Raw genomic sequence first — 24,613 nt, 5'->3', positions numbered from 1 at the left:
ATCTGTTGAAACGAGCAGTCAACGTTTCGGGATGAGACCCTTCATCAGGACTGAAGAGGGAGGGGGCAGGGGCCCTATAAAGAAGGTGGGGGGAGGGTGGAATGTGCCAGGTGAAAAACCAATCAGAGGAAAGCCCAAAGCCCGAAACATCGACTGCTCATTTCAACGAATGCTGCCCAACCTGCTGAGTTCCTCCAGCTTGTTTGTACGTGTTAATATCACTGACATATTGTTGGTTTGTGGCAACAGTACAGGGCAACACGTAAAAAATTATAAATTACAATAAAATATATCTGCATATTTTATCTGATAAGTCTATAACATCGAATTTTAATTAAGCTTTCTGCATACATGGACCACGAAAATGTGTTACCTTTACCAATTTTCCTTATTGACGTACAAAAAAAAATCAGCCTAGTCAGCCATGACCTTCTCTTAACAAATTCATCCTTGATTAATCTGTGTTTATCCAAATGCTGACTTAACCTGTTCTGAATTTCTACATTAATTTACTCAAGACTAATAATATGCTGACTGGCCCGTAATTACTCAGTCTATCCTTTATTTAATTAGTAAACAATAGCCCAGTGTTAACAGTCTCCTTCCCTTTTTCCCAGCCTTCACCATCCTCTCCTATCAGATTCCTTCTTCTGCCCTTTAACTTTTCCACCTATCACATCCTAGCTTCCTATCTCACACCCCTACCCCACCCACACACCTTCCCCCTCACCTGACTCACGATGGCACTGTCAGATCCAGCTCCAAGTTTGCTGATAATGTCGACCCGGTGGTTGACTCATTGCCAACAATGATGAGTAGGCAGGTATACATGAAGGAAGTAGAGCGGCTTGTCAAATGGTGTGAGAACAGCAAGCCGAGTCTCAAGGTGGACAAGATAAAAGGGATGATCGTGAGCTTCAGAGAGGCACAGGTTGACCACTCTTCATTGCACGTCAATGGCTCTGCCCTGGAGAGTGAAGAGCACAAGGTCCCTTGATGTGCACGTAAAATGATCTAACCTGGACCCGCAACACTTCCTCATTAGTCAAGAGGCACAGCAGCGTCACACTTTCTGAGGAGATTGAGGCATACAAGACTCCTCGCCCCCATTTTAACAACTTTCTACAGGAGCACCATCAGTGTGGTGCCTAATTGTGTGGTATGAAAACTGTAAGGCAAGACCCTACAGAAGATCGAAAAATCTGCCCAGGTTCACCAGGGTCTCCCTCCCCACTATCTGTGACATTTATAGGGAGCAATGCAGACAAAGGGCCTGAAGCATTGTTGAGGACACCTACCACCCATCCCACAAACTCTTTGACCCACTATCGTCAGGAAGGAAGCACAGAAACATCAGGAGTGGGTAACGGCTTCTTCCCTCAGGCTGTGAGGCTAATGAATACCCTGCCATCAGCAAGGTCTCTCATCACTAGGACAGCGAGCTGTTTACTGTCCACTCGTCCTGTGCACTTTATTTGCATTTTGAGTTATATTTATTAACTTATTTGTGGTAATATTTTGTCTTATGTGCTGTGTATGATATATGTATTGTGGGAGCATCGTGGTTCAGAGGATCATTGTTTTGTTTGGTTGTATATACAGAATGGTGCAAAAGTCTTTGGCACATATATACACAGCTCATACACAGTACTGTGGTAATACATGGCAATGTAATATAATACTGTTGTCATACATAGCACAGTACTGTTGTAATTTTATGTATTGCACTGTACTGCTGCCGCAAAAAGAGAAAAAAACAAATTTCATGACCTATGTGAGTGATGGTAAACCTGATTCTGATATGGGTCTCTATTATGGACAGAGAGTGGGAAGGGGAACGGGAGAAGGGAACCATGGTTGGGAAAAGGGGAAGGGAGAAAGACATTCTGCAACGACCAATAAACCAGCTGCCTGGAATCTGAGGTGTCTGGTGTCCGAGGGCTGAATGTGCTTGCACCCACGCGCCCCCTGCCCCTGGCCACCTATCCAACACCCCTCCCACGGCACTCCACCCTCACCAAGTTTACAAACTCCCTCTCTGCTCCACGTTGACAAATGTAGTTCTGATCAAAAGTCTAAGGCACCCTAGCTATATGTATATACACACACACGCCTGTGACTTTTACAGTACTGTTTGTAGTCAGATAACAATAAATTTGAACTAGAACCTAGTCTTGCATACCACCTGGCAGTTTGTATTCCGTCTCCTCCCTTCACCTTATTCTGGCTTCTGCTCTCCCCTCCCTTTCCAGGGGCTCAGCACTGACTGCTTATTCGTCTCTATAGATGCTGCCCAACCTGCTCAGTTCCTCCAGCATTTTGTGTGTGTTCATGAAAAAGCTCCCTGCTCTTGTGTCACACTGGTGACTAACTTTTGGATCTACAAACACAGGATTTGTGACCATCGTTTTAATTCTGACATGTAGGTCCATGGCCTCCTCTTGTGACAAGATGAGACCACCCTCAGGATGGAGGAACATCACCTTATATTCCGTCTGATAGCCTCCAGCCTGAAGGCATCAATACCGCTATCTTCTTCCAATAACAAAAAACCCACTCCTCCCTCGTCCCCACTATGACCTTTTACCTCTTCTCACCTGTCTATCTCTTCCGCCGGTACCTTCCTCTTTCTCTTTTTCCTATGGTCCACTCTCCTCTCCTATCAGATTCTTTCTGCTCCAGCCCTTTACCTTTCCCACCCACCTGGTTTCAGCAATCAGCTTCCAGCTATCCTCCCTATTTCTTTTATTCTTCCCCTCCCTTCTCAGTCCCTCAGGGTCGACTGTTTACAGTATTCATGTCCATAAATGCTGCTTGAGTTCCTCCAGCCTTTTGTGTGTGTGAAGCTTTTCCCCGTGTTTCGGTACAGATCACAATCATGGACCAGGACCAACACCAACTCCCTGCACGGCCGCCACACGTTACCTGACCGAGCAGGGGCAGGGTGACCACTGACCACGCCCATTCCAGGATTCAGACCACGCCCATTCCGACTGACGTCACGACGCTCGGCGCGCCTTGGGTCTTAACCCAGCTCGCGCGCCTTGTTTTCCATGTCATTTCTCGCCAAAGCCGGCTCGCGGAGGGATTGGTATCTTCGGCAGCGGTTACTTCATCGCAAGCTTCTCGGAATAGCGAGGCGCCCTGGACTAGGTAACATTGACTCTACCTGCGTGAGTTTACGTTCGCTGCGGAGTATTCTTAGCGTTTGTTCAACCAAAAAAACGATCTGAAATCGCCGGACTGATCCACCCGGTCGGGAAGTGGTGATCACATCAGGGGATTGGCAGCCTGGCTGGCCAATGGGAGTCCGTCTGTTGGCGCTGCCGGCGTTGACTGGCAGGTGATGGGTGCAATTACATTCGGCGGTGTAAGGAATGAAAGGCGGGATCTCCGGCTGGGAGGGCGGAATTGGCTGGAGGTGCGCGGATCGCCTGACTTGAGGCCCTGGGGCCATTCCGCAAGGTCACTCAGCCGGGTATCTGGCACGAGTGGCCGGAGCCAAGCCTGGCTGTGGCCACTGCGTTATTTGCTCGTGGCGAGGGGGATATCCTCAGGGTGGCTTTTGGATCCTTGACTCGGTCATTCCGGTGGCCTCAATTTGCCTTTGGCCCCTGGTGGGGTGGGGGAAGGTGTGAAGGTCTCGGACACTCCGGCCGTTCGGTGTGCCTTCCAGCCCCAGACTTTCGGCTGGCCGGAGCCCGCTGTACATGAGGAGCCTCGCCGATCTTTTCTCTTCTTCCTCCCCCCCCCCCCCCACCCCCCACCACGATGGTTACAATCTGTCTGGACCCCGGTGTTTGATGCGAATATGATCCAACGCCTGGGCTGACAACTTGCCATTAACCCCAAGAGACCACCACCTCTAGATACCATTCCCATCCCTTTGTCAATTGGAGGTCAGTTTCGTTTCCTGCAACTGCCTTGCTCAAAAAAAAAGCGCTGCTTGGGCATGCATTGGATTGCGAGCAGTCTGATGCAAGTCTTCCCTGCCCGTACACTGTGCAATGTCGCAGCGCCTGAATTTTCAGTAAGATTCTGATGTTTAAGAAGTTTTATTGAAGCTGTGAGCGAAATATAAACTTGACATAAATACCCAGCGGCAATTTATAAACCCTCCTATCTTCCACAACTATCAAGGACTCTAGAGCTCGAGCTCAATATTATATCTTTATTTGCACAATTTGCTATCTTTGTTCATTTTTTAAAATAAATTTCATACTACTTTCCTGTAAATGCTTGCAAGAAATCACAAGGTAACATACTGTATATTTACTTTTCTTACTGCTCTAATTTTTAGCATTCTTTTGAGGTTAAATTTATTGATGCTGAACAACTGTTTTGCCAGATAAATTTTAAAGATTATCCCTTTCCATTTTAGGAATGTGGTATAAAGAATGAAGTTCTATTTGTTTTGTGTTCTGTGTGCACAATGTTTTCTTCTCTACAAAGATAAACCGAATGCAGAACTTCACTGTATCTGCGTTCAGTCTGCAGCGGTGACTCAGAACTCCCTGTTGCCTGTCACTTTAGTTCAGTCTTGTTTTGTCTTGTCTCCTGCATTGTCGTAGCATCCATCATAAGGTGAGAAACAGCACCTTGTCTGTTTGGGAGTGTTGCAGACTTCTGGACCTGTAATTGAATTCTGCAACTTTGGGTATTGAGCTTTCTGTTTTTATTGGAATTGGCAATATATCTGTGATACTGGCTCAGTTCTTGTTATTACCACAACCTGAACCTGCCATATCCTAATTCATTTAATTTAGTATGCAATTTCTCCTATTTCCAGTTCTCCTTCCCACTTCTTCAATCTTTTTCCATTAGCCATTCTAGCTCCCCTCTCAGTTCTTCTATTGCCTCATCTGCCCATCACCTCCCTCTGTTGTCCATACTTAGAATCAGGTTTATTATCACCGGCAAGTGTGGTGAAATTTGTTAACTTAGCAGCAGTAGTTCAATGCAATACGTAATGTGGAAGAAAAAGTTTTTTTTTAAAAAAAAAAGTAAATCGATTACAGTATGTTGAATAGATTAAAAATCATGCAAAAATGGAAATAATTTTTATTTAAAAAGTGAGGTGGTGTTCATTGTCCATTTAGGAATCAGATGACAAAAGGGAAGAAGCTGTTCCTGAATCACTGAGTGTGTGCCTTCAGGCTTCTATACCTCCTTCCTGATGGTAACAGTGAGAAAAGGGCATGCCCTGTGTGCTGGAGGTCCTTAATAATGGACGATGCCTTTCTGAGACACCACTCCCTGAAGATGTCCTGGGTACTTTGTAGGCTAGTGCCCAAGATGGAGATGACTAAAGTTATGACCCTCCTCCTTCCCCCTCTCCTTTGGCTTGCTCTCAGATTCTTTCTTCAGCTCTTTACCTTTTCCACCTATCCCTTCCCAGCTTCACACTTCATTTACCCCCCCCCCACCTTTCCACCCACCCTTTCTCCCTGTACCTGGCTTCACCTATCACCTTCTAACTTGCACTGCTTGCCATCCCCTGCACCTTTTTACTCTGCTTCTTCCCTTCTTTTCCACTCCTGATGAAGGACATTGGCTCAAAACATTGTCTATTAATTCCTCCATGTAGATCTGCTGAGTTCTTGCAGTATTTTGCGTGTGTTTTTGTGTGTGTGTTTTTTCTTTATCCACAAAGAGTGAGGAATGAAAAAGCTAACTGACCCTAGGTGATTTCTGTCAATTTGTCCTCTTGGCAAATCTGTAGCTTATTTTCTCTCCCAGTTCTCACAGGGTCATTGACCTGAAAGATAACATCAGCCAACAGGCAAACAGTTGAGTATTTATAGAATGTTTTGATGTTTATTTCAGATTTCTAACTTTTTGTATTTATTATGGAATAAATACATAATAATAAATAATGATGTGTGGAATAGGCCCTTTGAGCCCAGCTGTCTCTCAGTTCAATCCAAGTCTTATCACGGGGCAATTTCCAGTGATAAATTAACTACCAACTGTCTTTGAACAGTGGCAGGAAACTGGAGCACCCAGAAGAAGCCCATGCAATCATGCGGAGAGCTTAGAAACTCCTTACAGACAGCAATGGGAATTGAAATCGGGTGCCGTCGAGCAAAGAATATTACAGCGCGGTACAGGCCCACAGTGTTGTGCCAGTCTTTTAACCTAATCCTAAGATCAATCCCTCCTACATAGCACTCCATTTTTGTATCATCCATGTGCCTACCCATAATAATACCACAGCCCTGGGAGGCAACATCCGCCTTACTGTAAAGAACTTGTCTCTGACACTGCTATATACACATACGCCTCTTTATATTAGCCATTTCCACCCTAGGGAAATAAAATCTCTGGCTGTCCACTCTATCTGTTTCTTATCCTCTTTGTACACCTCAATCAAGTCACTTTGTCCTCCTTCATTCCAAAGAGAAACACTCCCACTTAAATTATCTTTATCACCTAATAGAGATAAAAATCCCACCTAATGGTTAAATTAATTAATATCTATCATAGCCTGAAATGGCATGATCTGAAACGTCAACTCCATAAATTCATTCATTTCCATAAATGCTGTCTGACCTGTTGAATTCCTTCAGCATTTTGTGTATGTAAAGCTACCTCAGTGCTAGTAATTTTTTAATAGAATGTCTCAGAGCAATTTGGAGCATATCATAAACATATTTATCCATGTCGTATGGTCTTATGATATCATTAAAACCTACTGAATATTCAAAGGCTTAGACAGAGTGGACGTGGAGAGGATGTCTCCTGCAGTGGGGGAGTCTAGGACCATAAGACGCAGTGTCCAAATACAAGGAGATGAGGAATTTCTTTAGCCAGATGCTGGTGAATCTGTGGAATTCATTACCACAGAAGGCTGTGTAGGCCAAGTTATTGGGAATGTTTAAAGTGGAGGTTGATAAGGTTCTTGATTAGTCAGGGATTTGAAGCTTGGGGGGAGAAAACAGGAGAATGGGGTTGAGAGGGACAATCGCGTGGCCAGGTGGTTAAGGCTTTGGGCTGGCAATCTGAAGGTCATTAGTTCGAGCCTCAGTTGAGGTTCAGCTGTGACCTTGACCAAGACACTTAACCACACACTGCTCCTGCACATTTATAGCCCAGTGGTGGCAGTTGGTGCAGTAGGGACAAGACAATCAGCCATAATGGAATGGCACAGCAGACTTGACAGGCTGAATGTCCTACTGCTCCAGTGTCTTGTGGTCTACAGTAGGCTTGTCTAAAATTGAATGGCAAGAGATTTAGAGGGGTTCTGAGGGTGGAGGCAGTGCTGGAGATGGGTAATCACACAATATTGGAACTATTGTGGCAAGCACTGGAACTGCCAAGCTGTAGTATGAGTTTCGTTGGGTGGTTGGACATGATGAACATCTATGAAGTAATGTGGAGGGGAGGGGTAATTCAGGCAGTTTTAAAATGCTAACAGGAGATTTGTAGTTGTGTGCTTCCCAGAGTGCTTAAGGAAGTAGCCCAAGAAATAGTGGATGCATTAGTGATAATTTTTCAAAACTCCTTAGATTCTGGATTAGTTCCTGAGGATTGGAGGGTGGCTAATGTAACCCCACTTTTTTTTTTATATAAAGGAGGGAGAGAGAAACCAGGAAATTATAGACCGGTTAGTCTGACATCGGTGGTGGGGAAAATGCTAGAGTCGGTTATCAAAGATGTGATAACAGCACATTTGGAAAGAGGTGAAATCATCGGACAAAGTCAGCATGGATTTGTGAAAGGAAAATCATGTCTGACGAATCTTATAGAATTTTTTGAAGATGTAACTGGTAGAGTGGATAGGGGAGAGCCAATGGATGTGGTATATTTAGATTTTCAAAAGGCTTTTGACAAGGTCCCACACAGGAGATTAGTGTGCAAACTTAAAGCACACGGTATTGGGGGTATGGTATTGATGTGGATAGAGACTTGGTTGGCAGACAGGAAGCAAAGAGTGGGAGTAAACGGGACCTTTTCAGAATGGCAGGCAGTGACTATTGGGGTACCGCAAGGCTCAGTGCTGGGACCCCAGTTGTTTACAATATATATTAATGATTTAGACGAGGGAATTAAATGCAGCATCTCCAAGATTGCGGATGACACGAAGCTGGGCGGCGGTGTTAGCTGTGAGGAGGATGCTAAGAGGATGCAGGGTGACTTGGATAGGTTAGGTGAGTGGGCAAATTCATGGCGGATGCAATTTAATGTGGATAAATGTGAGGTTATCCACTTTGGTTGCAAGAACAGGAAAACAGATTATTATCTGAATGGTGGCCAATTAGGAAAAGGGGAGATGCAATGAGACCTGGGTGTCATTGTACACCAGTCATTGAAGGTGGGCATGTAGGTACAGCAGGCAGTGAAAAAGGCAAATGGTATGTTGGCATTCATAGCAAAAGGATTTGAGTACAGGAGCAGGGAGGTTCTACTGCAGTTGTACAAGGCCTTGGTGAGACTGCGCCTAGAATATTGTGTGCAATTTTGGTCCCCTAATCTGAGGAAAGACATTCTTGCCATAGAGGGAGTACAGAGAAGGTTCACCAGATTGATTCCTGGGATGGCAGGACTTTCATATGAAGAAAGACTGGATCGACTAGGCTTATACTCACTGGAATTTAGAAGATTGAGGGGGGATCTTATTGAAACCTATAAAATTCTAAAGGGATTGGACAGGCTAGATGCAGGAAGATTGTTTCAGATGTTGGGGAAGTCCAGAACGAGGGGTCACAGTTTAAGGATAAAGGGGAAGCCTTTTAGGACTGAGATGAGGAAAAACTTCTTCACACAGAGAGTGGTGAATCTGTGGAATTCTCTGCCACAGGAAACAGTTGAGGCCAGTTCATTGGCTATATTTAAGAGGAAGTTAGATATGGCCCTTGTGGCTAAAGGGATCAGGGGGTATGGAGAGAAAGCAGGTACAGGGTTCTGAGTTGGATGATCAGCCATGATCATACTGAATGGCGGTGCAGGCTTGAAGGGTCAAATGGCCTACTCCTGCACCTATTTTCTATGTTTCTATTTTGGAAGGGAATGGACGGGTGAAATATCTGTATCTGGTGGGTAGAGAGAGTTGGATAATCAAACCCATCTATTTTGGGAATGGAGGATGTGGATGACAATTTGGGACCAGATAATAGATCACAGGTGATTGCTGTAAGAACACACAGGGTAGGCTAGTCAGTCTGTTGGATATCCACTACTCAATATGAATGTGGCTGAACCAATCTTGGCTCTAATATCACATTCCTGCCTTCTGCTGGTACTCATTTAGTTTAATGTTTGTTACTGTTGACCTTGAATGTAGAAAGTGACTGTCTCCACAGTCTTCTGGTGATTTGCCACCCTCTGGATTGTGTATGTATCCTCTTTATAAATTCTTAATGTTCATATAATTCCATTCTTTTTCTAAACCTTGCTGTTCCTCTTTAAGGTCTCATCCTGTCTTTTTCACTAGCTGAATTTCTTCATTGGTTTTGTCACTTCCTCACAACTGGCCACCTATTTTTTTTTGTATTGTAAGAAACTTGGTACCTGTACACTTGGTCCCTTTGATCAAATTGTCACTGTAGATTAATTTCTGTGGCACACTCTAGTTACTGATTACTGGTTGAAAGATGACCTATCCATCCCTGTTTTGTTTTCTGTTAGTTAGCTATTTCTTCCTTCCAGCCCTGTGCAGTAACTGTACAAGGGCCAGCTGATTAATGCCTTCTGGAAATCCAAATACACTCCTGTGTTTCCATTGGTGAATCGTGATGAACAAAATAACAAGAGGTTAGGGTTTATAATTAGGAAGTTGATCTGGTTGAGACCTTGTTATTGACCTGTGGTGTACCTATTGTTTTTGGTCTGTTTATTACATCCTCAAAACTAAGTTTTAAAATATGATTTTCCCTTTACTTTGTAATGTATTCATAGAACCTGGAGCTGATAAATCAGGATGAAAATGAGCTGAAGTGGTTGACAGCTGATTGCTAGAGTGGCTGAAAATGACAAGTTTGACATGAGATCAAATTCCCAAATGCTTGTTGAGAAAATGGAATAAACCAAGGATTCTTCAGGGGAGAATGGATTAAAGAAAAAGGAAATGCCTCCAAATTCACTAGTGTTGCAGCAGAAAATTCATTTTGCAAATCTACTGTTTATAAATGTGACAATTCAAGGTGCTACTGTTGCTGTCGTGTAGCCTTGCACTCAGTGGCCACTTTATTAGATACCCCCTGTAGGCACCTCTTGTGGTCTTGCTACTGTAGCCCATCCACTTCAAGGTTTGATTGGTTGTGAATTCAGAGATGCTCTTGTGCACACCACTGTTGAAATGCATGGTTATTTGAGTTGCTGTCACCTTCCCATCAGCATGAACCAGTCTGGCCATTCTCCTCTGACTTCTCACATCACAGAAGCACTTTTTTGTCCAGCGAACTGCTGCTTATTGGAATTTTTTTTGTTTTTTCATACCATTCTCTCTAATCTCTAGAGCGGGGTTCCCAACCAGGGGTCCACAGTTAATAGTAAGGCTCCATAGGATAAGTTTGGGAACTCCTGCTCTAGAGATTGTTGTGCATGAAAATCCCAGGAGGCCAGCAGTTTGAGACCCTCAAGCCACCCCATCTGACACCAGCGATTGTTCACATTTCTTCCCCATTCTGATGTTCTGAAAAACAACTGAACCTCTTGATCATATTTCCGTGCTTTAATGCATTGATTAACGAATCAGGTTTAAGATGGCATTACTTTCTGTTTTGAGTGACAACTTTCTAGTGGCTGATGCAACAAAATACTTCACTATTCACACTTCAGCTGGTAAACGATCGGTACAAACTGGCTTGTGGCTTCCTGTTGGTGTTGAGTGGAATCACCTGTACATACTTGCTACCCATTACACTTTGGCATTTAGGGCAGCAATGAAGATCCACTATCTCCGGTGATGTTCAGGGCTTCCTTCATCATGTCAGTAGCTTCCTCTTAGTTTTCACTACTGTCTTTAGCAAGTCCTGGGTGAAGCCTCTCACTTGGGTGTAGAAGGATTCTTCTTTGCTGTTTCTGTAACAACTTTGATTTACCAGACAGGGTTACTAACCCTGAGCTGAACCCCTGAATCTGGAGGACTGGTGGACCACGCTTAATCTGGCCTCTACTCTTTGACCGTTTGGTATGGGTGACCCTACCAAAAGTCTTTACTCCAGCCAGCATAGTTCTGAGTCATTATGGCATGCAAGCTTCCAAGCCCAATGACAAAGCTGTGGTCCTCTTTGAGGAATCACCTGTATGATCTGGCATTTTTTTTACAGTGTGGCTGGAGTGTCACTGGGGTGGGACAGTTGCTGGAGTGAACTTGTAGGCAATTCGATGCTGAGGAGGTTTGTGAGGTTTGATCAATTTAAGAGCTGAGCCGAATTGGAAAAGTGGGGCGCAAGCCTTATTGAGGCTTTGGAGCCAGAGGCTGATAAAGAACGACCCAAGATTTAGGTGATTTAAGCACTAGGCCAGGTTAAAATGGTCGGGGTGATGGGCTTGGAGGTGAGAGACCGGCTAGTTTGGCTTACTGCTCAGTGAGGCTTCTTTGGCTTTGTGCTGGACTGAGACTTCCTGAGTTCTGCTTCTGTGGACTTCTGGATTGGCTGCAGTGATGCCTGGGATTGTGAACTTCACTTCTGAATGCAGTTTGCTTGTACAATTAGTTTTTTTTCCTCTCTCTCTCTCTCTCTCTCTCTCTCTCTCTGCACATTGGGTTTTCAATGGTCGTTTTAAATGGGTTAAATGGGGTTGTTTGTTAATGAAGTGGCCACTGAGTGCACGTCCTTATGTGAGCACTAACCGGTTGAGAAATGAGGAAACTCTAAATTTGTTTGTGAAGTGTGACCCATGATCCTGTGTGCTGTAGATGGATCTGATAGTGAGGTGTGATGCATGCTGTAATGGTATCCTGCCATGAGTACGAGGAGGTAGCATGTGATCAGGTATAATGTAGAATTTGTTGTGTGATGAATCTTATTTACCTTGATCTGGTTACGAAATGCAAAATTGGGTGTTAATAATAATAATAATGTGATGTGATGTTCCTGGTAAACTCTGCAGCAAGCAGTTGTCCCTCCCCAACATTGTCTACAACGCAACACTAACTTGCTTTTCCTTTTCTATTTCTAATAGAGAATTTTTGATCTGAATATTTCTGCTTTCTGTAGATGCTACCTGATTTACTGAGTGTTTCCAGCACTGTTTTGGATTTCAAGCACGTGCAGTTCATAATATTTTTCCTTCCAGGACTATAATTTAATGGCAGTAGTTCATGACATAAAGTTTAAACTTGATGTTGCAGGTTGAGAAATATATGTATAAAACTGAGTATTATGACTTTCTGCAGCCAGATTCTTTCTCCTCCTTCCCCCCCCCGCATTTCTTCTTCTATTCTCCCCTCTTGTTATCTTTTTCCCTCACCTGCCTATTACCTCCCTCTAGTGTCCTTCCTTTTTCCCTTTCTTCCATGGTCCGTCTTCCAATCAGATTATTTTTGTTCTGCAGCCCTTTACCCTTTCCACCTGCCGCCTCCCAGCTTCTCATGTCATCCTCCCCACCCCCCCACCTATCTACATCCTCACATGGCTTCATCTGTTACCTTGTAGCTTCTCCACTTTCTTATTCTGACTTCTTCCCTCTTCCCAGACCTGATGAAGGGTCTTGGCATGAAATGTCGACTTTTGTTCTTTTTTTCATTGATGTGTGACTGATTGATTTCCTCCAGCATTTTGTGAATTACTCTAGACCAGAGGTTCCCAACCTTTTTTTAATGCCATAGACCCCTACCATTAACCAAGGGGTCAATGAACTTGTTTGGGATGTTTCCGTTAAGACTGATGAGGTAATTGGAAAATATAAGGTCATAGATAAGCAATCCATAAGAGTCCAGTTCAGGATGAGTGTGAGGAATTCCATAGCTAATTTTGTCTTATTAACAATGAGGAGCTAACAGACTTGATGATACCACTGGAGGGATATGGTCTAAACAGTGAGGATTTTGACAGGGCCCAACCAGTAAGGTAGTCTAAAGACCTATTAGCAGATGGAATTCAAAGTTAGGAAGATGCTTGAATGTCTATAGTGGTATTTAACAGGATTCAACTGGTTGTGCAGAATGTCAGTGATTTGGACCTTGTGAGGGGCACAATAAAGAAGTTTGTGTATGAGAGATAAGTTAGCTGCCAAGTTGAGAGTCAGATGGAATGATTTAAACTGCAGTAAAATTAAATTGGTCCACTTGGCTGAAACATAGGGAATGGAAGTCTGAGTTGGGGTGTGGCCTGATAAAGCAAGGAAATAGACAACGTGTGGAGGAGGAGTTGTTTCTTTATGTTTCAGATTTTTAAATAGAAGGGCAAATTTTTTAAAGGTGGTTACTTGAATGCATTTCTTTTTCATTTGGTGTTGTATAAAATACAGACAGGAGTTTACACAGAACTGTACAATCTGGTCACTATGTTACAGGAAAGATGTGATTGTTCAGTGGAGACTGTCAAAACTGTTGCTAGAACATTGTAACTGAAAGGAAAGTTGGGACAGATTTTGAAAGCTTTTAGAGCGGAGGGGAAACTTTAATCTGTTTTAAAACTCCCAGTTTTGAAGAAGCCCTTGACTTGAAACATTTAACTCTCTTCACAGACTTGCTGAGAATTACAAATATTTCATGGTGTTCTGTATTTTGATTTTTTTTTTAATCCTTGTGATTCTGGTTAAATTAGACAGCAGCATATAATGCACTCTTCCAGAGGCCTTTTGAGCTTGTTACCTTGGTATATGGCTTTGTTGCTGAGCATAGTGGGCACTATGTTGGCGCCGGAATGCGTGGCAGGACCTGCAGGCTGCCTCCAGTGCATCCTTTGGTGTGTTGGTTGTTAATGCAAATAAGGCATTTCACTGTTTGTCTTGATGTGCAAATAAATCAGAATCTGACTGCTTTGATCACTTTGTGCTACAGTGGGCTTTTTCTGTTCTAATCGTGTTCTTTCTTGTATAATTTGTACTTGTGAATATTGTCTCCTATGATACCTACTGTGATCCTGGAAGTTTCTCTTTTTACTGCGCGTACTTGTACAAGACAATAAACTCTGACTTCTCCAGAATGGTTTTAACTATTCATGAGTGTAGTCTATTTAGATGGGTGTACAGATGCTGCATAACTTCTACGTATGAGGGCAGCTTTCCTCTAGAGAATAATCAAATTTTATACTTTTTAATGAACAATGTACTACAGTTTCTTTTTGCTTTCCTTCTAATCCTCTCCTGTTATTGTCAAAGAGAATGACTATGAAGCTACTCTGCTACTACCCATCTTGATGTCATTGGGAATTTTGTGCATGTCACTCTGAGAATATAAAGAGTTATTTGAACTGGTCAAGACTGGTTTGCACTGTACCTATCTATCTTTAAGATTCCTGTGCTTTTGTTCTTACTGTTTTGGTGAGTTCCTATCCTGATTTTAATTTTAACTTACTTCAGATATGTAGCAACTTTATCCTCTTGGGAGTCCCACTGCAGCATTCTGTAAAGGTAAACTTGCAGGTTGAATCTGTGGTAAGGAAGGGAAATGCAACTTTCATTTTAATAGGACTAGAATACAAAACTACATATTAATACTCTGCACTACAAGGTCATACTACATTTGGAGTATTGTGAGCAGTTTTGAGCTCCATATCTTAAGAAAATTTGTGCTGGCATTGGAGAGACCAGAGGAGGTTTATGAGAATTATTTGGGGAATGAAACGGTTAACATGAGAGCTTGATGGTTTTGGGCCTGTACTTGAGTCTAGAAGAGGAGCTGGGGGATTTCATTGAAACAGATCAAATACCTGAGACTGGATAGAATAGAGGTGTAGAGGATGTTTCCTATTGTGGGGGCATCTAGGACCAGAGGGCATAAGCTTAGAATATATTGATGGCCCTTTTAGAATAGAGATGAGGAGGAATTTAGCCAGAGAGTAGTGAATCTGTGGAATTCATTGCCACAGACAGTTGTGGAGGCTAAATCATTGGGAGGTTGGTAGGTTCTTGATTAGTAAGGGTGTCAAAGGATATGGGGAGAAGGCAGGAGAATGGGGTTAAAAAGAGCAATAAATCAGTCATGATTGAATGGCGGAGCAGACTCAATGGGTCAAATAGCCAAACTCCTTTGTCTTATGGATTCTTCCTAAATCAAAAACACTGATGTAATTATCCAATGTTTCCTTGGTTTCATTTATAAAGAATGAATGTACTTTTCATAAACTCAAATATACAATTGGCAGCCAATTACTTTAATGGCACCACCATTGTGATGTACAGCATGGCCCAAATTAAGCAATGCAAGCTTCCTTAAATAGGAAATAGATAATAGTGGTTGCGGAATAATATTGGCCAAAAGATAGTTTTTCGTAATGATATTACGGAGTCTTTTGTCTAAACAAGGGTAGTCAGACTATAATTATTTAGTGTTTTTATGCAAAAACAGTTACCTTCAGTAGTTCAGGATATCCTCCAAAACAGTTGCTTTTCAACCGGAATTTTGCTGACTGGATTGGTACTTGAAAACATACCGTAGATGTCGGATTATAAGCCGCTACTTTTTTCCCATGCTTTGAACAGCATTGAACATAGCGGCTTATAATAAGGTGCGGCTAATAGAAGGTTTTTTCCCATGCAGCCAAAACATTTTGCCTCGTAACAGTAGACCAATAAAATTGATGAGTAGTTCACAGAGGTCCAATGAAATTGTACGATAAATCAAGCGCACTTCACAAATTATTGTAAATCAGCCATTTGTACTCACCCTCATCAACATGGAAAACACTCGAAGAAAAGCATATGATGCAGCTTTTAAGTTAAAGGCAATCAATCTGGCGGTTGAACAAGGAAATCGAGCTGCTGCGCGTAATCTTGGCATACATGAATCGATGGTGAGACGGTGGAGATTTAATTTGGGACTGCCGCTTCAGGTCAGGAATGGCTCACGTGATATTAGACAGCAGTACAAGGGAGGGAGGGAGCGAAACTGAGGATTCCGCTGCACCGAAACTGCTAGCGATTCAGTAAACAAAAAAACAGTAAAACTCGTGTGTGAATGGTATCGGGCCAATAAGGACACAAGTGTCCGATGTTACCAAATACCGGTAGGTATAACAAAGTTTAGCCTTACCAAATATGTGTAGCGAGGGTTTGGTTTGGGGGAAAAAGGAGTATAAATAAGAGCAGAATGTAAGGGGAAGGCAAAACGCGTTCTGCAATAAAGCCACGCTGCACTGTAATCCGGTGTTGGTTGTCTCTCTTCCAAAACGAACACAGGGCAGAATTTGAAGCCCAACACGTGTAATATCTTTCTGTGTAAATATCTCATATTACAAGCGGCCGAAAATCCGGTGCGCCGAAAATCCGGTCCGCCGGAAATCCAGTGCGCCGAAAATCCGGTCCGCCGGAAATCCAGTGCGCCGAAAATCCGGTCCGCCGGAAATTCGGTGCGGCCTAAAATCCGATGCGGCCTGTACAATTAAAAAATTGATTTTATTTCTAAAATTAGAGCCAGCGGCTTTTAATCAGGTGCGCTCTGTAGTCCGGAATCTACGGTACTTTGGAACAAACATTACCACATGATTCTCAGTCCCATTATCAGTTTTTGCTAGGCCCCAGCACTATTCTTCAGCATCCTGTTTAATTCAAAGAACGTTTTCTATATCCTTAAGTCTTTTACAGTTCACTGCTATTTTCCTCAGGGCTTGGGATGGGTATTTAGCCTTTTTGCTAAGTGTTTTCTGGTTCTTGTAACTCCCTATCTCTTTTCTCTTTTTTTTTTGGTAAGTGGAATCCTTCCGTAGTGGCTACTTAAATGAGCCAACACCACTTTGAGACTAAGTGGGAGAGGGCTAATCTAAGCAGGATCCTGTCTGCTGTGCTCTCCAATCCAATAGCAAGGTTTCAAAGTCAAAAAATATGTTTGATCTTTTGTTATCTTGAAATGATGAAACTAAAGCTAGTGATATAACAAAATAGTCTTGGTATATTAACCATACTTAACTCAGAGTTTTTTGATGTAATCAAGAATATGTAAATAAAAACACAATGCTGGCAGAACTTAGCAGGCCAGACAGCATCTATGAGAGGAGGTAATGACAACGTTTCATCAGGAGGGTCAAGAATATGTAAACCTGTTTAATCTTTCTTAAATGTAATTAAGCGAACTTGAGTGGTCAACAAAAAAGATATCAACACCCTCCCTCCCCAATAGCCTACTCCCTTAGCTCCACCCAAAACTAGACTGGCTCCCAAATCCAAAGCATGAATACATAACTGCTCTTTGCTTCTACCACCTCCCAACCAATGTAACTACAGTGGCCCTCCTTATCTGCAAGGGATTGGTTCTGGGACCCTTCGCAGATGCTCAAGTCCCTTATTCAACCTGTCTCATTGCGGTGGATCTTAGGACCCAGCGGATCCCCAGACCTTATTTAACCTGTCTCAGTGCGGTGGACATTAGGACCAGGTGCTAGAGCTCTGAATGCGCAGTGTTTCTGTTCACGAAAATAATCATGATCATGATTGAAAATAAAGTGGAAATAATAAAGCGATTGGAAAGAGGTGAAATGCCATCGGTCATTGGAAAAGGGTTGGGGTTAACGATGGGAACAATTTTAAAGGATAAAGTGAGAAAGGCCCGGATGAAAGCTACAGTTATTACTAAGCAACACAGTGTTTTAATTATTGTGTTTTGGGGTTTTGAGTTTTTGATCCTTCACATCAACCTGGCACGAATGGAGAGCGCACTCAATAGTGATCTGTCACTGGATCGAACTCGGGAACGGTTCCCAAGCCCGGCACTGAAGCATAGGTTCTTAAATGTTTTATATGCATAGAAAGGTAAAATATATACTATATACTAAGACAAACGTTTGACTAACTGACGCTTAATAATACCGGATGTACTTGTTCGGACTTACTTAGTAAGAGAACTTCCAATTTTTTTCGATCCCGATCCATGATAACCCACGCACATCCTCCCATATACTTTAAATCATCTCTAGATTACTTATAATACCTAATACAATGTAAATGCTATGTAAAATCGTTGTTATACTGCATTGTTTAGGGAATAAAGACAAGAAAAAAGTCTGTACATGCTCGAACAACAAGTGCTGGAAGAGCACTTCTGGGTTTTCACCTTTCACAGTTGGTTGAATTTGCGGATGCGGAATTCACGGATAAGGAGGGCCAACTGTTCCATAATAAACATGGTACACAAAATACAATGCAGATAGAAAATAAACACTTGGCTGCTACACCTTGAAAAGAAGAATTTAATATTTTTAAAAATTGGAGTACCTTCCTCCAGCACTCCTCCCTTCTCTATTTTCTTGGAGCAAATGTACTCCTTTTTGTTTAGACTTCTGTTGCCTCAACAAAATCCTATTTTAATTTCTCCTTTTACTAGTAGTGAGATGAGTTATATTGTAATCTGAATGATAAGTGGAAATCAAAAAGCAATTGCAGATTGCGGGGGGTAAAGCAGCATGTATGGAATGAGAAGTTGAGGTGTAATGTTACAGCTCAAACACCCTTCATCAGGAGAAAATTACTGAGATTGGGGTTCCCAACCCTTTTTAATGTCATGGACCCCTACCATCAAGCAAAAGGTCAATGGACCCCAGGTTGGCAGGTTGGGAACTCCAACCTAGATAATGCACCCCTTGTTCGGGAATGTTCCCAACTCAACTCAGCAAAATCAAATATTAGAATCAAGGATCATTTAGTACCCGTTAACCAGCAGGCTTCTGAATCAGAGTGGATAATTTCACTCACCACAACATTGAATTGATTCTGTAACCTATAGACTCTCTTTCAAGATTTTTACAACTCCTGTGCTCTGTATTATTTATTGCATATTTATCCATTTATTATGTTTTTGTTTGTATTTGCTCAGTGCTAGTTTGTCTGTCAAATTTTCCCTTCCCCTTTTTAGTTCAGTTCAACACTTCCCCCTTTCCTGCACCTTAAATCAGGATTCAAGTTTATCAGGTGTACATTGAAAACTACAGTGAAATGCTTATTGGCATTAGCAACAAGCATACTCAAGGGTACTTTGAAGATGGAGCATTTTACTGCATATTAATATTAGGGTTAACACCTTCCCACATAGAGATGCACAATTCATTTTGTTCTATCTTTAGACTTGTTATTTTTGTTCACTTTTTTAAAAAAAAAAGCACATTGGGACCAATCGTGCACATGTTGACTTGGAGCGATGCAGGACAATCTCTTTCTGACTTGGAACATGGAGGAATTGTAATTGCCCTATTACCATCTCAGCAGATTTAAAACAAATCAACGAATGTTCAGCACATATAAAGGATGAGTTAACTAATTGAAGAATTTTTTCCCATTTTTCGATAGGTAAAGTAAACTTAAGTTCCCTTTCCCAATCATTTTTAATTTTATTAGATGCATCAAAATGAATTTTCATAATTATAGATAGTTGCTATTGCACCTTTCTGAAAAGGATTTAAATCTAAAATTTTTTCCAAACTATCCATAGAGTATAGATTCGGGAAAGTAGGAAGGACGGTATTTAAGAAGTTTCTAACCTGTAAATATCTAAAGAAATGGGATCTAGGTAAATTATATTTGTTAGATAATTGTTCAAATGACATGAAACAATTATCCAAAAATAAATCACACAATCGTAATATACCTTTAGTTTTCCAAGTCAAATAGGCTTGGTCCATAATAGAGGGATAGGAAAAAAAAGTTAGATGTAATAGGACTTGCTAGAGTAAATTGATTCCATCCAAAAAATTTCTGAAATTGAAACCATATTTGTAAAGTGTATTTAACTATTCGATTATCTACTTGTTTATACACTTTAGAAAGAGCAAAGTAAAGCGAAGTCCCTAAAATAGAACCCAGTGAAAACCCTTGTACCGATTTACATTCGAGATTTACCCAATCAGGGCTTGACGTTATATCCATTCGTTGATACAGTTCAAAGTAGTGCACAGGGCCCATATGTCTAAGGATAAATTAGCTTGTTATTATTCTCATATAAGGCCAGTGTGTGATAGATGTCACTCTGAGACAGCCTCTTTAACCCATTTGTTTTGGTCATGTTCCTCTTTGGGGGGGGGGGGGGGAAATATTGGGAAGATATCTTTGACATTATTTCAACTGTTTTGAATATTCATTTACAAGCTCATCCAATTACTGAAATTTTTGGTTTACCGCTGATAGAACCACACTACTTAACCTCTTCAGCGCGTCGGATGATTGCATTTCTTACATTAATGGCTAAAAGATCTATTTTGCTGAATTGGAAAGAGATTAATCTTCCCACTACATTTCATTGGTTCTCTCAAACTGTTATATAACATTTCTGATTTTTTTCTGAGTTTAAACATATGATCCATCTATTAAATTTGAAGAGTCTTGGAGGCCTTTTATTCAACACTTTCATATGGTGTGATTTGACCTCTTTCCAAATCTACTTTCTTGTGTTAATATATGCAGGGAGGTTCGGAGTTGATGACACCAATGATCCTTTTTCTTTTGATGTTATAAACAGCCCATGTTCTTTTTTAGTTTATTTTGGTTAGTATTGTTTAGATGAGATTTTTTTGTTGGGGGGTATGTTTTCTTTTTTTTGGATATGTTAATGTTTTTTATGTATTCTACACTTGTACTCAAATTTTTGGGAGGTCTATTACCTTTGTATTAACTGAATATATAATTATATGTTCCATTAACAATGTAATCCCAATAATTGTGTAGCAATATTATGTTATATCCAATATTTTGATATTAATAAAAAGATTGGTTTTAAATCTGTCTTTCTTTTTCAATCATGTTTTATCTACATTTCATTGCCTTAAACTTTGTTTAATGACAAAATGCTTGTGAGTTTCTTGAATAAATATTTCATCCTTTTTTAAGAGGAGCCAGTGTTATTTTTTCTTCGAAATTGCAGGTTTTGGGTGCTGATGGGGAGTGGCAAGCAAATGTTAATCCTTCATTTCAGGTGATCAATGACTCTGCAGCATGTATTTATTTACATATATACATACATACACACACATATACATTTTTTTATTTCCCCCCCCCCCCTCTATTATCATGTATTGTATTGCTGTTGCAAAGTTAACAAAGTTCACAGCATATGCTGGTGATATTAAATCTGATTCTAATGTGGTCAGTTACCTTCCTGTTGCTTTGATGGAGCAACAAGCAGCGAAGGATTTCCAGTAAGTGAAGAATTGTGTATTCACAATGCGCATTGGTGTCTTCCAAGTGACACAGACTACAGTACATGTTTTAATCAAAGTTAATTTGTACTGATTCCCAAGCAGCCAGCACACTAATCTTAACTGATCAAACTGAAATTTACTTTGTAGCTGAAAGTGGATGGAATCCCTATGTCTACTGTCATAATTTACTGGCTGCAGAATCTCTAAGTCAAAGGTACTTGCTACCACAAGTATGAGATTAAAGTGCTAAGTACCACGCTACCCGCAGTGCTTCGGAGGCCTGAAGTATTGAAGAGTATTTCCCACTTACCTGATTTGATCTGAATTAAACTGTTTTGGGTGGTGGCATGGGGGGGGGGGGGGCTGTTCACCTTTTTAAACTGGCAGTGTTTTTGAAAACTTGTATATATTTCTGCATCTCTTTTTCTGCTTTTGATATTCTCCAGTGACATTGAAAATGAATGCTCCAAGTTAATGTGGTGGTCAAATAATATGCTGCCCTGAACTGCTGTGTAAAATAAGCATGTATCAGGAAGAAATTACCCTTGTTTCACCCTAATTTTTCACAAAATGCACACCATTGCAGGGTAATTTGTAATAGTAGGCATTTTATGAAAAATACTGGTAGTATAAATGCAGTCACTTCCTGCTTTTGAGCTTTGTCTGAACTTGTTTTATGTTTGGTCAAGGTGGAATGCCTACTGTGCATTTGTTTATTCAGATAAAGGGTTAACATTGTGGCTTCAGTTCTGTGCAGTTATTTCCTCGGGAAGAATTGCAATTCAAGGATCCTTTACTATAAAAGGTTTACTAAATTGTGTGAACAGCTCAGGGCAGTTCTGTGTTCATTATATTCTACAATATATATGATTCACTTTCAATAACACTGGTTCTTTCAACTTCCATCCTTCCTTCTGATTCACACTTGAGTACGTCTGAGCCGAGTTCTGTAGTTTGTGCCCTCAACTAGCTGTTTAATTGGTGGGTGCGGCAGGAGAGTTATAGCTGAACTTCAAATTTGCTATCCTTGTGTTCACTTTCTAGCGTGTTCAAAAGGGCGACCTAGCAGTTAACGTAACACTATTACAGCTCAGGACATTGGAGTTTGGCATTCAATTCCTCTGCTGACTGTAAGGAGTTTATATGCTCTGAGACCATGTAGATTTTCTCTGGGTGCTCTGGTTTCCTCCCACAATCCAATGATGTACAGATTAGTAGATTAATTGGTCATTGTAAATTGTCCTGAGATTAGGCTATTGTTAAATAGGTGGATTGCTGGGCACCACAGCTCATTGGGCCAGAAGGGCCTATTCCATGCTGTATCTCTAAATAAAAAGGTAGGTAGATAGTTAGCCCTGGCTCCATTTCTAATTCTCACTGTTCAGTTCAAAGTTCACTTGTGTTTTTTCCAACACTGGCAACATGGTTGAGCCCAGCTAATGTTGAACCATTGACTGATGGAAGGCTAAATTTAAATTTCCACTCCAACCTTGTGGTTCATCCAAGTGTTTACCATCACATCATTTAATGACCTCAATTTCAAGGACTAGCTACACTTGTCAAAGATAGAATTTTGCATGCGTGTTTGCAAAAAAAAGTTTGTTTTAGAATTTTACCTTTTTTATTCTACACTAATTGGTATTATTTTTGTTTTTAATTTCCAGTGGGCTGTGGTAAGATCGGAAGGTGAAAATGTATCATTTAAGGACTTGTGCTGCTAAACTGAGGCCACTGACTGTCTCTCAGAATGTTAAAAACTTATCACACAGTGGAGCAGCAGTGTCTAGGACGTTTCAACAAGGGCGCTTTTATACCGCGCCTGTAGCTGCTGAGCCCTTTCTGAGTGGCACTAGCTCGAACTATGTTGAGGAAATGTACTTTGCTTGGCTTGAAAACCCCCAGAGTGTTCATAAGGTAAGCGTGACCAAAGGCAATTCACCTCACCTTTTGCCCATCTTCAGTGAATCCTTTCTTGCGACAAGGTAAGTGTTGGACCGCCTACAGCCTCATGAAAGCAATGGACAACTTTAATCACGTTGATGTTGTACAAGACTTGGATTAAAGAAGCACTGGCTTGAAGAGAAGAAAACGTGTTGCAACAGTGATTCCTAATGGAGTAATGGCTGATCTTCACCTAAGATGGTTTTAAATGATTCCTGGAATTCCTTTTCTATTTATTCAATACTCTAAGGAGATTCTATCATCACTGTTCAGGTTACTACCTTTTTACTGGCCCAAGGTGGGGCAGGACCAAAGCGTTTGTATGTCTAATTTCAAATGTGATCATAAAATACTGTAATCTGGATAGAAAGCAAACTTCTGATTCATAAATTGGTGTGGTTTTAATGACTTCCTTGCACCTTGTGAAGCTTCCCTGTAGCCAATATATTTTTTTGTCCTCCAAATTGAACACAACATTTAGGAACTGCACAGTAGACAGCTCTCGCATCGTCTATGTATTGCACTCTTCTATTTCGAACTGGAGACTGGGCTTAAGATGTGTCTCCCAGTACAGTATAAAATTACATTGCAGGTGGCTGTCAATTAACTGGCAGGTTCCCACAACAAGAGCTCTGCTGTACTGTGGCTTGTGACTCAACAATATCATCTTGGCAGCTTTCATTTTAATTTCCTGATTCCATCTACAAGTAACCAATTATATTATGTATTTTTTTGACCTTGTGAATATCTATTGGGATTTGAAGGCCCAACAATGGTGAAGTGGGCAGTGAGGTAAAATGGAGCTGCAAGAACGTGCAGTGCACATAAATGGCTAGAGGTCAGGCAGCATCTATGGAGTGAAATATAATCTGCATAATATGTGCAGTGGGTTTTGTTTTTTAGCAGATACAAACATAGGGGGAAATATGGTCCTGGAGAAATCGTAAAGAATGAAACATTCACCGGTAGGGAACAAGAACCTGAAAGACTAAGTCCTTTTAATATTGAAACAAAGCTTCTTGTACTTTACAAGGTGAAAATAGCAGAGAATAACAAGTACTGCAAACATTTTTATTGGTTTATTTTTTTCTATGTTAGATGACATTGAAAACCGAGTAGCTTTGCTTCTGTTGTATTTGCCAACGGTTTGGGTGAATGGATCATACACTTATGATGCAGAGGCCTTAGTGCCATAGTGAATCAACAATGTTTTTTTGACAATGCTTCAGATTATGGGTTGAAATTCATCTCCAGCTCTTGAGCATCAACCCGTGTTAATTATGTTAAGTTTCCACTTGATCATCAGAACCCATCCCAATGTTTAATTCCTGTCTGATCTCATTTTTTATGCTTTAAGGTGGAAACCCCAACTCTTTTATAGCCATGAAATCTTAATCAGTAAATCGCCTTTCCATTTTCTGAGAGCTTGGCCTCTTTATATA

At 41.2% G+C, this 24,613-nt stretch overlaps 2 protein-coding genes across 5 annotated transcripts in view; one reads left to right on the top strand and one right to left on the bottom strand.

The window, feature by feature from the left end:
- The window catches only part of stard7 (StAR related lipid transfer domain containing 7), an 82,592-nt gene extending 79,343 nt beyond the window's left edge, over nucleotides 1-3,249 (bottom strand). The window contains exon 1 of the mRNA XM_073061024.1: nucleotides 3,170-3,249. The gene's annotated coding sequence lies outside the window, so the exon portion shown is untranslated. The remainder of the gene's footprint in view (nucleotides 1-3,169) is intronic.
- The window catches only part of LOC140735645 (2-oxoglutarate dehydrogenase complex component E1), a 120,912-nt gene continuing 99,320 nt past the window's right edge, over nucleotides 3,022-24,613 (top strand). For all 4 annotated transcript variants that reach the window (XM_073060952.1, XM_073060933.1, XM_073060961.1 and 1 more), the window contains exons 1-2: nucleotides 3,022-3,153; nucleotides 22,895-23,144. In XM_073060952.1, coding sequence (XP_072917053.1) covers nucleotides 22,923-23,144 — 222 coding nt within the window. In that variant the 5' untranslated portion in view covers nucleotides 3,022-3,153; nucleotides 22,895-22,922. The remainder of the gene's footprint in view (nucleotides 3,154-22,894; nucleotides 23,145-24,613) is intronic.

This window comes from Hemitrygon akajei, chromosome 1, assembly GCF_048418815.1.
Source record: "Hemitrygon akajei chromosome 1, sHemAka1.3, whole genome shotgun sequence".
NCBI classification, from domain to species: Eukaryota; Metazoa; Chordata; class Chondrichthyes; order Myliobatiformes; family Dasyatidae; genus Hemitrygon; species Hemitrygon akajei.
This window is presented reverse-complemented; position numbering and strand designations above follow the sequence as displayed.